This window comes from Ceratosolen solmsi, unplaced genomic scaffold (assembly GCF_000503995.2).
Source record: "Ceratosolen solmsi marchali unplaced genomic scaffold, CerSol_1.0 scaffold15, whole genome shotgun sequence".
Taxonomy (NCBI): Eukaryota; Metazoa; Arthropoda; class Insecta; order Hymenoptera; family Agaonidae; genus Ceratosolen; species Ceratosolen solmsi.
Window position 1 is genome coordinate 647,312 of NW_011948434.1, and position 16,499 is coordinate 663,810.

The 16,499-nt window shown below is 24.2% G+C and overlaps 3 protein-coding genes across 3 annotated transcripts; all 3 read left to right on the forward strand.

Annotated features, from left to right (window-relative positions):
• The first annotated feature begins 295 nt into the window (after positions 1–295).
• Positions 296–8,393, forward strand: LOC105364834 (RNA-binding protein 4.1). Its single transcript, XM_011502864.1, has 7 exons — positions 296–303; positions 419–744; positions 2,427–2,747; positions 4,410–4,626; positions 5,334–5,462; positions 6,118–6,174; positions 7,579–8,393. The coding sequence occupies exons 1-7, from the start codon at positions 296–298 to the stop codon at positions 7,616–7,618; spliced, it is 1,098 nt and encodes a 365-aa protein (XP_011501166.1). The 3' UTR covers positions 7,619–8,393.
• Positions 8,394–11,392: 2,999 nt separating this feature from the next.
• LOC105364835 (uncharacterized) lies at positions 11,393–12,896 on the forward strand. Its single transcript, XM_011502865.1, has 5 exons — positions 11,393–11,469; positions 11,531–11,926; positions 12,086–12,275; positions 12,348–12,563; positions 12,656–12,896. The coding sequence occupies exons 1-5, from the start codon at positions 11,400–11,402 to the stop codon at positions 12,894–12,896; spliced, it is 1,113 nt and encodes a 370-aa protein (XP_011501167.1). The 5' UTR covers positions 11,393–11,399.
• Positions 12,897–13,120: 224 nt separating this feature from the next.
• On the forward strand, positions 13,121–14,805 carry Pcd (pterin-4a-carbinolamine dehydratase). Its single transcript, XM_011502679.1, has 3 exons — positions 13,121–13,285; positions 14,390–14,509; positions 14,595–14,805. The coding sequence occupies exons 1-3, from the start codon at positions 13,181–13,183 to the stop codon at positions 14,775–14,777; spliced, it is 408 nt and encodes a 135-aa protein (XP_011500981.1). The 5' UTR covers positions 13,121–13,180; the 3' UTR covers positions 14,778–14,805.
• The last annotated feature ends 1,694 nt before the right edge of the window (positions 14,806–16,499 follow it).

The window sequence follows — 16,499 nt, forward strand, 5'->3', positions numbered from 1 at the left end:
ATGAATTGATTAATAATAACTCTTAAAATATATTAAAATAGTAACAATATATTTACATAATATAGTATATGTTGAACATTATATAAAGAATATAAATATTATATTTATAATTTATAATTGTAAATTCAATTTTTTGCAAGATAGTAATAAAAATAATTGTTTGCATTATTAATGATAATTACTTTTAAATAATTAAATAAGTTTTAGCTCAATATTTTTTATTTATCTTTTCCATTATGGATGACATAAATAAATAAGAACAGTTGAGCAAGATTAAGCATCTTGAACAGACACCATGCTTTGGCAACCTTGTAAGCATGATCAATTTTAAAAGAAACAAATTACACTAAGATAGGAAAAGTAAAATTATTCTTAAAAATTGGTAACTTATAAATTTTTGTCTTGTTATTGTTTAGAGGAAAACAAAGATCTTCGTTGGCAGATTACCAGAGAATTGTAAGAGTGAGGAACTGCGCCACCTATTTCTCCGTTTCGGCGAAGTGACCGAGTGCGATGTGATGAACCGCTACGGCTTTGTACACATGGCTCGTGAGGAGGATGCTGCAGAAGCGATCAGATCTCTCCACAACACAGTGTTCAAAGGGGCTACCATTAACGTTGAGCAGTCTACCGGCAAATCGCGAGGGCGTCGAGATGACAGGCGCGGCGGCCCTATGCGCGGTGGCAGAGGAGGACGAGATGGAGGCCGCGATACTCGTCCCGGTCCGTATAACGACAGGAGAGGTTTGTTGAAATACACCGCGTCGTTCGTAACTTCTGAAAGAAAAAATAAATATTTTTACGAAAATCGAATCGAATATAAAGTCGTTTACCGTAATTTTTGACGAGCCTTATCGCGTATTTCGAAAATAGAATTGTACAACGCGTCATAATTACGATTATTACCTTGTGTTTAAGCGTTTGTACTTATGAAACTAATATTATGCAACTAAAACAATTTGTGTATGTGTGTGTAAATAGTATTGAAACGTTTTAAATAAGCTAATGGAATGTGTAGTAACCGGATGAATTTATACAAAAAGGAAGAAATATTATTTACTATGAATATATGGAAAAACTTATTTTTTACAATTTAAAAATATTAATTAAATTATTATTGTTGTTTAACCCTTCAAACAGAATATCTCATTTTATCATTAATTTCTGAAATAATTTTATAAAATCTAAAATTTTAATTAAATATTTGTTTCTTGATATAAATTATTTATATACTAGAATAGTATATAAACTATATATATATATATATATATATAATATACTAATTTAATTAAATAGATTTGAATTATATAATATTTACAAAATTTGATTATGATACATTTTATTATATTTGTAGTATATTTGTGAGAAGTGAAGCATATCTATATTTTGATACGTATATCTATATTTGATGCATATGAAATACAAATAAAAATATTGATTCATACACTAAATTTACCCATATTAATCACTACAGTAGTTAGAGTATATTTGAGAACCAATTTTAATTTGAAAAAATTTGATATATAACAAATTAATAGTTGTAATATTAATTTTAATTCTGATGTACTTGATTATGTATATTTTGTATTTCAATTAATTTTTTTTTCTACAGTTATCAAGTATTGCTTAATATTGCTTTTTAACATGCATCAGTTTTGCTTATAACTTTATCTGTCTTTTTCTCTTCATGTATTATAATTTTATTACTAATATTACTAACTTACGATAAATAATGAAAAATAAGTAAAAATGGTATATAGTGCATACAAATTAGATTGATGTACACTCGTATAAAAAAGGTGTAATGTACAATTTTTTGATAACCTAATATAATAAATTAACTTGTATGGCTCTTGGTAATGACTAATTTTCAAATTTTTATATAGTGATTTCTTTTATTAATAGAAAGAAAATTTAACCTCAATAACTTTCAACCTAATACTTGATTTACTACTCACATCTTTCAAAACTTAGATAAAAATTTATTATATTATATTAATTTTAAATGTAAATTAAGGATTTTATTTTAAGAAATTGATCACTAACATAAAATTTATTTCTTTTTCCCTCATTTTATGTAAAATGTAAATAATCCAATTTTATGACAGTTTATAGAAAATATTAACATTTAATTTACAAACGTTTAGACTCAAGTAATAATCTATCTTTCAGTTAATTAACTCGAAATAAATAAAAACTGTTCGTTGTCCGTAAACCAGTAAATAAAAATCTCATTAAAGCAAAACTTAAAAAAAAATAGAAAACACAATGAGCGACGAAATAAAAGTAAAAGCGAGACGATAGATAGTTAGGGGCTTCAATGTAATTCGAAAACCTAACTGCATCTCTCCTATTGATAATCAAAAAGCAATGAAGAATTCCCTCTTTTTTTTTGTTTCTCGGATGGTTCATATTTGCAACTGCAGTACTCCCAATACATAACGTTGGCTATGATGGGTCGGCCGCTGGTGGCGGCGGATATACAGATTATAATAGAGGCGGTGGTGACTTCAGCGGTCGGGGTGATTTCAGCGGGGGATACAATGATCGAGGAGGTTACGGACAAAATGTTGGCGGCGCCGCAATGGGATATACATCAACAGCACCAATGGGTGGATATGGACCAGCTGGTGGTGCAGTTGGAGGCTATGGACCCACAGGTGCTGTAGATTACGGCAGGACCGACTACGGCAGAACGGCTGATTTCGGTGCGCGAACAGACTATGAAAATCAAGGAGATTTTCCAAGTACCGTATCTCTATTTCCACATTTTTTATTCTTCAAGACTAGAAATGTGCTTGTGAACCTTACTCTATATTTTTTGTAAAATGCACATTTATTAAGATGGTATTCTGAAATTTTTATTTTTATTTATCATTTATTTCATAAGTACGTAAATATAATTTGAATTACAATTTTGTAATTTTGCAGTAATTACATTAAATATTTATTTTTAAAATATTAGAAATAATATTTGTTAAATATTGTAAATATTAAAATTGTAATTATATTTCAAATGATTCTACAAATTATTTGTATAAAATTGTATTCAAATCTTAGTTAAGAATCTGTAACAGTTTTTAAGGCATTTATATATTTAATGAAACAGTTTATTATTCAGTAAAAATATAATACTTGTAATATATGTATTTTAAATTTATAGAACTGTTAAAAACCATTATATTTATTTATATATAATATTTTTAGAATATAAATTAATTTTAAATATATAGAAATAAATTAGAAAGATACCACTTGATATTTACAGGTTTTTATTTTTATTTTATATGTAAATATAATATTGTATCAGTATCTGTATAGTTTCATTCGATTTAAAATTAAAACATTTACATCGATATTAGTTTCTTTTAAGGTTTGGAATGAAATATAAAATTTTTATTTAATGTTATTACAGTATTGCAATATAAATTACAATGTAAGTGTATATCACTCAAATGTTAGATTTTGAAGTCTTGAAGCATGAAGAATCCTTAACCTGTAAATTCTAAATTTCTATTTTCTGATACTTTCCTGTAAATTTACTTTTTATCTACCAAAAAAATAGTAAAACTCAAGTCATTATTTTTGAAAATTACAAGATTATATATATTTTGTTTGATATAATACATATATTATATCTTGATGAAATTTTAAAATACAATGAAAAGATTACCACTTACTGTAGTTGTAAGATATAAGATATTGAATTTTCAAATAATATATCATTTATTAAATATAATCTTATAATTTGTTTAACGATAAATGTTATTAAGTACTAAATATGTATGAAAAACAATGGTTTTAATTTTTGAAAAATTGAAAGTTATAATGTTTAATTACTTTTTTTTTTGCAAAATAGTTTTAGAATTGTCAATGGATCTATCAATACAGAATTTATTTTTAATATTTTTAAGTTAAATACTACTTCGTTCATGTACATATGACAAATTTTTTAATTAACTATCAATATAATTTAGTATTTATGGTATTTAGATAAAAAATATTGAAATATAAAATATGCATGCAACAATATCATTTGAAAAATTTAAATCAATAACCACGTATTTCTTCTTTCATATTTACACATTTTTAAATTAAGCAATAAATAAATTACTTGTTATATTAAAGCATGTTCTGATATTCAACAAATTTACAAATTATTCAACAAGTACATAAAATAATACTTTGATAGTATTGTTAGAATTATTTTTTTTAATAAATACGAGTTTAATGTTATATTGATGGATGGCGTCAATTTGATCTTGAAATAAAACTTTTATAAATAAGTTAGTACGTGTTGAATGATTTGCAGTTTCTAAGATTTAGATCTCCCAGTTTCAAGAAATTCATCGCCAGTTATTGAATTGTATTCCTTGTGTGTACTAAAGCGGAGTATTCTTGGCAAACAGTGTGCGACTACTCGGTGGCAGGTGGCGGCATGGCAGGTGACTTTAACAGAGCAGCACCAGGACCTGTCGACTATGGCCGAACAGATAACTTTGCTGCCGGTAGGGCTGACGCGTATGCTCCACGTGCGGAGTACGACCGCACGGCGGCTGGGCCGATGAGAAATGGAAGTGGTGGTGTTGCTGCAGGTGGCTACGGGGCTGGATATGGTGATGTTGGGTAAGTCCTTATATTATGATTATATCCTTATCTGATCAAACTTGAATTATTTTCTTTAACATATTCATAAATAAAAGAATGCTTAAGATTATTTTAAATTTTATTGAATTTCAATTATTAATTTATAATTTGATTCATGTTATATATCCAGTTATAGTGAATAATTTTGAATGGCATGATTTTGTTATTTTAATAAATACATAATATTTCAATAAAAATATTTTTATGTAATTCTTCAAACTGTAAATACTTAATTCCATATTTTTCTTGAAAATATTGTGCTATCATGTATCGTTTTCTTTTTTTATATATATTCTGTTGATTCATATATTTTTTTTAATAAGTATTTATATTCTATTCTGCTTTTCTTTGATGTATATATATATTTTTTTTATACTTTCACAATTTATTTTATTACTTTGTAAGCTACACTTCCTTCATATTCTAATGTTTGTATAAATCTGCTAAAATAATAAGGCAATTTTAAAACAGTTTGTAGCTTGGTACTCCCAGGCTAGATTCAATAAATTGATAAGTATCAATTTATTTATTATTTATTTATTTATTTACAATAGAGTATTATTGATACTTTTGAAGAATAATAATTTGTTTTAATAGATGTTACTGGTCTTTTGAAACTAGCTAAATTTCATTTAAATCTTGTCAATGCATTTTAAATTAAAAAAATCAAATTTAATGTTAAATAGACCAATCAGTGGAGCACCTAGCTACAGTACTGGTGGACCTAGCTACAACACTGGTCCTGGACCACAAGCAGACATGTTCAGCCGAAGAGCTGGAGGAACTGTTCCCAGTGGTGGATATCAAGTTGGAGGGTGCGTTAATTTTAGAAATTATTATTGCCCTTCTGCTTAGCTCTTCATTATAATTATTTCCTTTATTTTTGTCATTCAAAAAAATTGATTGTATATACTTCAAATAATTTAGTACATATTTAATACTAATGAAAAGATTTGTGTTAAAAAGTTGATAGAATTTAAGTATGAATTTTAACGGTTTTTTTTTAGCATTACTCTATAATGCTTGTGTTAACAGGATAAATCTTTGCTGCTTATTTTAAACACAATGTTATTTAACTTTAATTATATTTAGAATGAAATACATTAACTGTGATGTAAATAAATATTCAAATTTGTATCTATATTGTTGTTTGTTTTCTATTTGTTTCAACATATTTTATGAATTAAAAATATATCTCATGCAGTAGAGTTTTTTATATGAATAAATCCATGAATGATATTTTATTTACTTATAATTTAAATTTTATCAAAACACTCATTTTAAAATGATAATCAAATCTAAGTATTTTTTGAGAAAAATTTATAAATTAAATTTTTAATGGAGTTTAGATAAGCAAAATCTATTAAAAAGTCAACTTATTACTGAACACAATTTGTATACTCATTTAAATATAATTTCAGAATTGTAGTATTCGCGAATAATATTTTTTTTTTTTTTTTTTCATTACAGATACACAGAAGGATATGACAGAGCAGATCCCTATGGTCCTCCTCGTGGAGGTGGTCGGTAAGTAACAAATTTTCGTTAATTCATCGTTGAAAATATTTGGCGATTTACGAATATTGCAGAATATTTTAAGTAATTAAAGAAATAAAAGAATAATAAAAGGAACATTGAGCTAAGTAAATGACCTTGCGCTCTCGTTCTTTTGCGTTTCGTCCATTTTATGCTTCTACGAACTGTTTTGCTCCGAATAAGCGTAAAATAAAGATTCAAAATGCGCAGAGCGACACTAAAAGTTATACTGTATAAAAGTATAAGATGTAATGAAACTCAAATTTATTTATAGCAACACTAAACGATATATCTGTATTAATATTACGGTTGGACTTATTTAATAAATCTTTAAATTTTATGTATATACATTGATCATCTAAAATAAAACAGTTTATTGTTGCAATTTGTTCATAAATTTTAACAATCTGACATGCGTATAGCGCGAGCGCGCGTCATTCAATAATAAAATATTAACTGCGACTTTAAATACGCGAATCTTTGTATCTTGCGAATGCGACCACTTAAGCGATCCACAAAGTATGCTGCAAAGCGAGAGAAGAACTACAGATTCGCTAGTTTTCTATGTTTAAGTTTTGTTTTTTTTTGCATTTAATAAAACAAAATATTTAAACAAATCCTGCATACGATTTTAGCAGTTTTCGGTGTTCTAGAGTAATTTTTGGCTGCTTTTTTTAGCGAAAAAACTAAGATATTTTCGTACAATTGCAAATCGAATTGCATTTTATACCGAAATGGCTTTTTCCTTTTTTATTCATTTCAACGATTTACATGTGCTTGCGAATTACATATCTTTAATGTGCTATGCAGTAAATTCATAGAATGTAACTTCATTAAATTAAAAATCTTTAAATTTATGCATTCGTAAGTAAAATTTTAATTTAACTTTAATATTGTTTTTAGTTTTATTTCCATTTTTAACTTTACTTTTTAAATTTGAATTTGTCTAGAATTTCATATTAAACTAATATTTAATTGATTTTTCTAATTTAAAAAAATTCGTTTAAATTAAAAAAAATAGATATTATAAAACGAAAATTGTAATATAAGAAATACCTTTTTTTTCAAACATAAAATTAGAAAAATGTCGTTCTGTTCAATTGAACATCGAATTTATATAAGCTCTTCTTGAATATGAAACTAATTCCAAAATATATTGAAATATAAATTTCTAATCTATTCTTTAAGCTTTTACTGCATAGTCACATCATTGATACATACTTCTAATTTTAATAGAACTATTCTAATCACTCTTTTAATTGACATGATAATGTATATGACTATATAAATGATAATTACATCTTATACTTTAAACTGCGCTGTAAAAAAAGCAATAACAAAAACAATTTTTTAAACGATTAATCCTGCGACTTCTTATTTTTTTTAAACTTTTAGCTTCCCAGGTCCGGCAGACGCGATGCCACCGAGGTACTAATTAACCGAAAGTACCTACGAATCAAAGCGAATAATAACATGCAAAATGGCAAATAAAAAAGTTTGATTGCCGATGAGAATACAGCGGTTTAAGTGCGCAAACTTACGTCTACATACCAACGCCCCTCTCAAACTCAACCCACTTACCTTATAAATGCAGTTTCATTCGTGTAAACATAATTACATAATTACTAGATTATAAAATTTGAAAACAAATACAAGTAAACGAAGCCGATCGAATTAAAGCTATGTATCAAGGTTAAGTGTGGAATATAAAGGTAATACGAAAGGATAAATGCAAAACTTTGTAAAGAGAATTCGAGTCTGCGCAGGAGCGAGATTTGGACGAGCACAGAAGCCATTCGACAACTAAAAATTGTAATAGAAATTTAACATTTTTATACTGTTGATTTTGTCGAAAAAATCTTGACAAACCTACTTACAAATATTACATACATTTGAAAAAAGAAAGCAAAGTGAGCATTCGTTTCGATGAACGTAGCTTAACGATTGAAGAATTGTAAAGGGCAAGAATTAAGACTTGCAATTTTAGGACACACCAATTTACTTAGGCTATAAACAGAAATAAAAAAGGTGAATTATTTCTTCCTAGTTTAGTGTTACTTGATATTATAATGGACACACTAGTGATTTGTTTAGACTTACTGTATAATTTTCTTCTTTCCTTTTTTATATATGTAAGAATCTGGAAAAAGTGTTTTAGAGGATATTCATTAATAAAACGAGAGGAAATGCTTAAAGCTGCTTTCATTAAACAATCGTGTATTTTTTCTGTTTCAATAAATGTAACTAATCATTCCTTATCCTTATCATAATAAATTTACACCTTGTAACATAAAAGAAAGTTTTTATCAAACAAATTAAAAAGAAAAAAAAGAACATTAATTGGAAATTTTTTTAACCCATTGCAAGTTATATCCCTATTATTAAATTCCTTATTTTATTATTCAACACTAGCAAACTATATCGAAATAATAGTAATAAAAAAACTTGGGTTGTATAAAAAGCTTTGGGAAAGTGTAGAATTATTAATGGTAAATTATTTCATTTATTTTATGCTGCGTAATAATGGTTAAACATAATTATATGATTATTTTTAAAAAGTTTTGTTATATTTGTATTTTCATCTAAACATGAAATTTTCTCTCGGATTAATCCAAGACAAACGTTTTCAAAATATAAAAATGAAGGTGATTGACAAGAGAGCATCGCATTGGAGACCGAATATCGAACGTCGCTGTTATGCATAATTGCGCTTTCGTGTAACGACTTTTTGAAGATTCTGCGCTCCGTCTCTCCTGAAAATGCGAAAATGCGAAGCGAGAGAGAAAATCAGCGTCTACCTAGCGCAAATTAATCATCTTGGCGTCATATTCGAGCTCCACTTTTATAATAGAGAAGAAAGAGAAAGTACAGTCGTTGAAAAAACTATGTCCGCCAATGCGTGCGGCGTTTTTTAACGAAAGAGAGATTGAGAGAGAGAGAGAGAGAGAGAGAAAAAAGAAAGAAATAGAGGTGAAGCCGGCGATGAGAATGCGTTTTGCGCCCCCAGCGGCTTTGCGATTATGAAGGTATGTTTATTACAAACAAAAAGAACGCGTGCGTCCTTTATAATTCTATCTGTTAATATGATCGTATCATGAGTGGATATTTTCCTGTTGGACGTATCTATTTTAGACAGTAATTTATTGTCGAAGAATAGTAAAAAAGCATTTTAATCATTGCTTTTGTCGTACAATTTGAATTTAGTGTTCTTATCAGAAATGTTTTATTTGCACAATCTTTATTCGGAGTCATTTATAACTAGATAAAAATATAAAATACTCGTTATCATGTTTCAATTGTTTTAATATACAATTAAAAAATACATATACAATTGTTTTAATTTTCATTACAGAAGTGAAACTTACTGGTAACATTTATAAATTTAATTTATTTCAATTTTTGATTAGAACACAAAAATGCTTATAAATTTTAATTTATTTTCTTCCAATTTTAAATTTTCAAGATTTATTTTTACTTAATTTTTTTTTTTGTTGATATTTGCACATTTTAGAAAAATTTTTATATAATTTATTTCAATTTATAATTCGAGATGAATTTTGAAATGTGTAAATTATAAATATTAAGGATTGCAATGAAATTAAGGGAATGTCAGTTTATCTTTATAAAATAAAACGTTTTATAGCATGTATGCAGTTTTTACATATTCATGTATACTGATCAAGCCTTGGGGGACTTGATCATACAGTTTAGAAAATTCTTAATCTGTCCTCGACATTTCATAATTGTGCGCGACTACAATTTTATTTAATGAACATTAACATTTTAAGCTATATCATTGTAAATACACCAATTTTTACCACTACATAAAAAATTTATTTTTGTAATAATTAATTATAAAAAGGTACTAATAAAATACATACAAATTTCATTACAAAAGTAAATAAATTTCGCGTAATTTGATCATTCAGGTCAGTTTTCGATCGCGTAATTATTCATGTTTTTCTCATAGAATTTATGAAATTGTTCATGAAAATTGTCTTGTGCGATGTATACATTACAATTTTATTAATCAGTCACTTAATATATGCTTTTTCTTTTTTGGTCTTAGACTTTAAGATCTATTTTTCTCTTTAAAATTCTTAATATATCCTTATTATTAAATAACATTAGCATGTAAGAGAATAATAATTTTTATTTTTTATACCATTTACTCATAAAACTTTTTGTAATAGATGGCAACCTGGATGAATATGACCATGGGACACTAGTTGAGATGAACTCTAAATCCTGACTATCTTAAGGTGTAAAGGTGTGATTCTTACAATACTTCCCAAATAATTAAGAAATTTCATCTATAAGGAAGTATTTATAATTGATATAAAATGCTGATTTATAAGCGGATTATTTACAAGAAAAATCTGTATTTCAACAAGGAAGAAAAATATATAACATCTTATATATATATATATATATATATATATATATATATATATATATATATATATAAGAAAAATAATAATAAAATTGTACCTAAAAAAATATAATAAATTATAAAAAGTCATATTCTATCATTTATTTGCAAATCAAGATTATATTAGTATTTAATTAACATATACTTCATGAACTCATTTCGATTTTTACAATCAGTGATTTATTAAAATTCTAATTGATACAATGTTGAATTTAATTTTTAAAATATAGATAGTTAATTTTGTAGTTATCAAATATTTCAGGATAAAATTAATTTTGTTGTGATTATATAATAATTAGATAATATTAAACAGTGAAAATATTACGCGAAAATAAAATTTAAAAAACCAGCTATAAATTATATTTTTTGCATTGTTCATAAAAATTAATTTTTATTTATAATTATTTTATATTTAAAATAGCGGCATTTTGTTTTAAAAAATACTAAATATATAATTAATTTTATAATTTTAATTTAATCGAAATATTGTATATATCCAAATGAATTAAATAAATATTGGTACAAGTTTAAATTTCAATACAGTTCATGATTTACTTAATGTACTCAATTAAGTACTAAGAACATTATTAACTTATAGAAAGAACTATACTCTCAGCTAACTTCAAAATAATATAAATTTTTTTAATTGGGTCAAAAATTAACCCAAGGTTTATACTATTGAATAACATAACCTAAATGAATATAATCATTCGTTCAAAATAATAGGTCTGTTTAACAAAAGATAATATTGACAGAGGTAGGTTGTAATTAAATAATAATTATAATGAAAAAATCGATAGAAGCAATTGTAGAAGAGGTGATAATTAATCCTCAAAAGATTCAGCCGATATTAGGTATGTATATGTATTTAAAAATTAATCTTTTTAAAAAATAACAAACATTAAATTTTTATAGTAAACTTTCAAAATGGTAAGCTTAAAGAAGAAGAATCAAAGAAAATCAAAATTGGCTTATTTAACGATAAAACAAATAAAATTATTTTAGCATTATCTAATGGTCAAACCATTTATAGAGGTTTTAGGCCAGATTTTACTAATGATTTAACATATACTATGTTAGCCATTCGTAATAAAAAAACTGGCAAAATTAAATTAATACAAGCTGAAAGATGGAATGTTGCTCCTGTACTTAATAAATACATTAACACTACCACTGATAATGAAACAAATCAAGTAGTTGCTTTGAATAAGCAGTTTGGTTCTAAAAAAGTAAAGCGTAGAACAGAGCAATACGAAAAAATGAAAATAAATGTTGAAAATGTAAAAGATCAATTAGAAAAGACAGTGTCACGTAAGTTTAATTATAAGAACAAATTTAATTTATATTTTGAATATACTATATTAACAAAAATTAATAGCAATTAAAATTAAAAATATTTTTTAACCTTTATTAAATTAATTAATATTACTTAAATGGATAATTTTAATAATATTCATTATTTCATTTCAGACATTGAGATACAGAGAGATGAGCTTGAATTTACTATAAAGGATGACTTGGAAGATAATTTAATTTTACCACCAATTAATAAAAATGCAAATCAATTATGTGAAATTTATAATATTAATGATATTGTGCCAGATAATATTTTAAAGACATTGTACAGTAAAATTAATGAAGCTTTAAATGAAATAGAAGAGTAAATATTTAATCTTTTTTTTTTTTTAATATAATTTTAACAAAAATTAAAAAAGATCTTTCTTTTCTTTAGCAAAGCAGAATTTTTTTCAAAAACTGTAAAATATTGTAAAGATGATCAGCAATATACTATGAAAATGGCATTATTGTTATATATTGAAGGAGTAATTTTGTGGTTAAATAATCCTATTAAATTTGGTAAAAAATCCGACATAGTTGTATGTCCTTATTCACCTGAAGTTAATAATTATATAATTGATACCTATAGTATTGCGAGCAATAATGGAAGGTAAATTTTTAAAAATGTTAAGAGTTTTTTTAATCATTATATAATAAGTATTACAAATAATTTTTTAAAATTCTTTTCAATTATTTTTTTAGACAACGCCCAGGTAGAATGAAAGATAAAGGGATTATTCATTGTATAATATTAGGTCTTATAATTTGGAATTTTAAGTTAGATTTGGAACTCTTTTCTAGTATGTTCAAAATTCGAATAGGTATTAAAAAATTATTTGAACTTGCAAAATGGACTCATGCAGTGCAACATAAAGATGATAAAAAATGTGTAATTTATAAATTACCACTACCTTCGCACTCAATTAAAAGCAAAAAAAAATAAATTAAACTCTTTTTAAATTATAAATGATATGTATTTCAAATAAATTTTTAAAATCCTAAAATAGAAATTGTATTTTCAGTTATGTTATTTCACTATGGATAGTGTGATATCTTCTTATTTTCACCAATTAGAAGCAAATAAACGTTTCATTAATACCTTACGTATAATAATTAATTCATACTTTTGAATATAAGGCTGTCTGAGTTTTTAAAAATAATTTTTAATCAGTAATCAATTCATATTTCAAAAAAGGGCAAAAAATACAGTCAATATAGGTTAGGATCATGACAGCCATATTTAAAAAATTAGGAATCGAAGTATTCGGTCGATTTTCCTTATTTTTTTATCAGACAGCTGAATTTCAACGAACAATTACTGTAATAAAAATGGTTAGTTCTTTGTATTTATTAAAATGATGTTAGAGGTTGAGTATGTTTAAAATACGATTAAAATATTTTAATTAATATATTCATTTCTGAATTTACATTAAGTATATAGTAATATTTACTTTCCAATTTTTGAACAAGTGGTCGCAATTACTTTATTTCAGTTCCTCGTTCGAAAACAGGTAAAAAGCGAATGATAATTCACACTTCTAATTTGAGAATAAAAATACTATTGATTATATTTTTTCCTAGTCATTACCATATTTTTTTATATATTTTTTACAAGTTTAATCATATAATTAATTATTTTCTAATTAATTAAAAATCAAAATTCAAATATCTATCAATTAACTTGAAAAATAAATTAAACTAACATAAAATTTAATAATTCTAATCAAAAGACACTTTTTTTTTAAAAAGAATATGTAAACTCATATTAACAAAAACTGAATAAAAATCATAATATTTGAATTCAAATTAAAAATAAATATTTTAAATTAATTTGTGATGTTTGTTTTAATACTATAATAAATTATGGTTTAAAAAGTATTACATATTTAAAAGTTTAATTTGTTTGTTGAGATATATTTATAATAATATAAATTTTAATTTGTTTAAATAGTTTGGGATATATTCTTTATTTATTTTTAATTTGAATTAAAATGTTATGATTTTTATTCAGTTTTTGTTAATATAAGTTTATATATTCTTTTAAAAAAAAAGTGTCTTAATTAGATTTATTAAATTTTGTGTTAGTTTAATTTATTTTCCAAGTTCATTGATAGATATTTGAATTTTGATTTTTAATTAATTAGAAAATAATTAATTATATGATTAAACTTGTAAAAAGTCTTGAACTTTCATGTATATATTCTTATCCTTTGTCATTACATAATATTATAGTCTTATATATAAATATTAAAAACTAAAATTTTATAAATAATGGTACATTTAATTGTTTTATTTGAAGTACTTGCAAAAATTATTTCAAAATAAGAAATGATATTTTAAATATTTATAATATAATTAATGATATAATATGAGTAATAATTAAATATATGAAAATGTATTAAATTTAATTTAATGATGAATTCTATTATATTGTAGACCAAATTAACAGAAGTTGAAAGGCAAAAAAATTTAAATCCACTACTTACTAATGGTTGGATTGTTCAAAAGGATAGAGACGCCATTCATAAAGAATTTACTTTTAAAAATTTCAATCAGGTAATGTAAAAAACTAAATTTTGTTAACAATATATTTTAATATGTTATATACAGTTTAATATGAATTATTATTCATTATTGTCAGGCATTTGGTTTTATGATGCGAATTGCAATGCAGGCTGAGAAAATGGATCATCACCCCGAATGGTGCAATGTATATAATAGAGTTAACATAACATTATCGACTCATGATGTAAATGGATTATCTATGAAAGATGTCAAACTTGCAACTTTTATTGATAATATTCTTAAATCTGACAACATATAATTTTAATGGAATAATCAACTATTATAGTGAAAACTGTAATTTATATTGATTTTTCTTTTACTTTCTTTATGAGAATAGTATATCCATTTTATTCAAAAAATAAAAAATTTAATAAATAAAATTATTTTCCTAATCTTTTTCACAACTTACCTAATTAAAATGTTTATGTGCATTGTTATGAATTGAAAAAATATATCAGAATGATTGGATTAATAATAAATAATATATTAGAAAATCAAAATGTAATTTTTTAGAATAATGAATAATATTTTTTTAATTATTGTTTAAAATTATTTTAAATAACAATAAAGAAAATATACGTTTTGACATTAAAATTAAATAATCATTCATAAAGTATCTATAAATTAGATAGTTCAGTGTATTAATTAAATGGTCTATAAATTAGATTTTTTGCAAGTATTTTATATTAATTTATCAATAAATAAATGACAAGTGAATAGTTGAAATTAATATTTTCTAAAGGCGAAATTATATTGTTAATATGAACACATTAACTATATGTTTATTATATAATTTCAACTTTTATTTTAAGATGTCTTAATTTGTTCAATAACAATTATTCACGTTTTACGAGATATTTTATCTAAAATATATTTGTTTAATAATCTATATATATTTCTATAATTTTTATCAAGACAGCTATTCAGATTTTTTAAATCTGACTTAATACATAGGTCCATCAATTCAGATTTCACTCTTTTAACTATTAGGTAAAAAACCAAACAAGTCTTTAGCCTAAAAAGAACTTTTACAATAAATTTATTATAATGTTTACTATCGAGCGTTTATTCTATAAGTTAACATTTAGAAAACTTCCTTTTTATAAAAATTTTATATCTAAATATGAGTTCATTATTATACAAGCATTTCATATGCTAGGATTTGTAGAAGCAAATAAAATTATAAGCTAAGAAAATTCGATATTCGTTATATTCTTAAGTATACAGACATTTAAAATCTATACAAAAAGAAAATGTTAAACACTAATAAAAAGACGAATAAAATAATATTTTAATAAAATAATTAGTTTTTATTAAAGATAGATGATATATATATTTAATGACCGATTATGGAATGACTTCGAAAACAATAAAATATACTAATTTTTAAATGTTTATATCAAATTTAGTATTCGTAATATTTTATAATTTTTTAAAATTGTATTTATTAAATATTGTTATATGGCAGTATATTTTATTGCAAACTTTTTTAAAATTTTCATTTTTTTCATGTTTATAAAGTTCTGCAAAAACTTGATAAATTTAGATAAATTAATATTTTTATTGGAACTTTATGTACAAATATTATTTTGAAAATTGATTAAATATATACTTATAACAATTATTAATTAAGGATATTTGATATACTAATTAAAGAATACTATTAAGTATTACATCAACTGCATGATTTTATTTTTATTTGATTTATTTAACTTATTTACTCAGAAAAAATTCTGAAAGTAGCTTCACGACAATATATAAACAATAATTGTATTTTTCTTAATTATGCTGAAATGAACAAATATTGTTTTAGCTTCTAGGCTTCCTATGTTTTCTCAATATTTTACACTAGAGTTCTTTTAGTCTTTACTTAGCTGTCCTATTTTATGTGATAAAAAATTGAATGAACTCTATATTACGTAATCACCATTATAATTTTTTTCATAAACTATGTATATTCATGGACTTTTCTTTAGCTAAA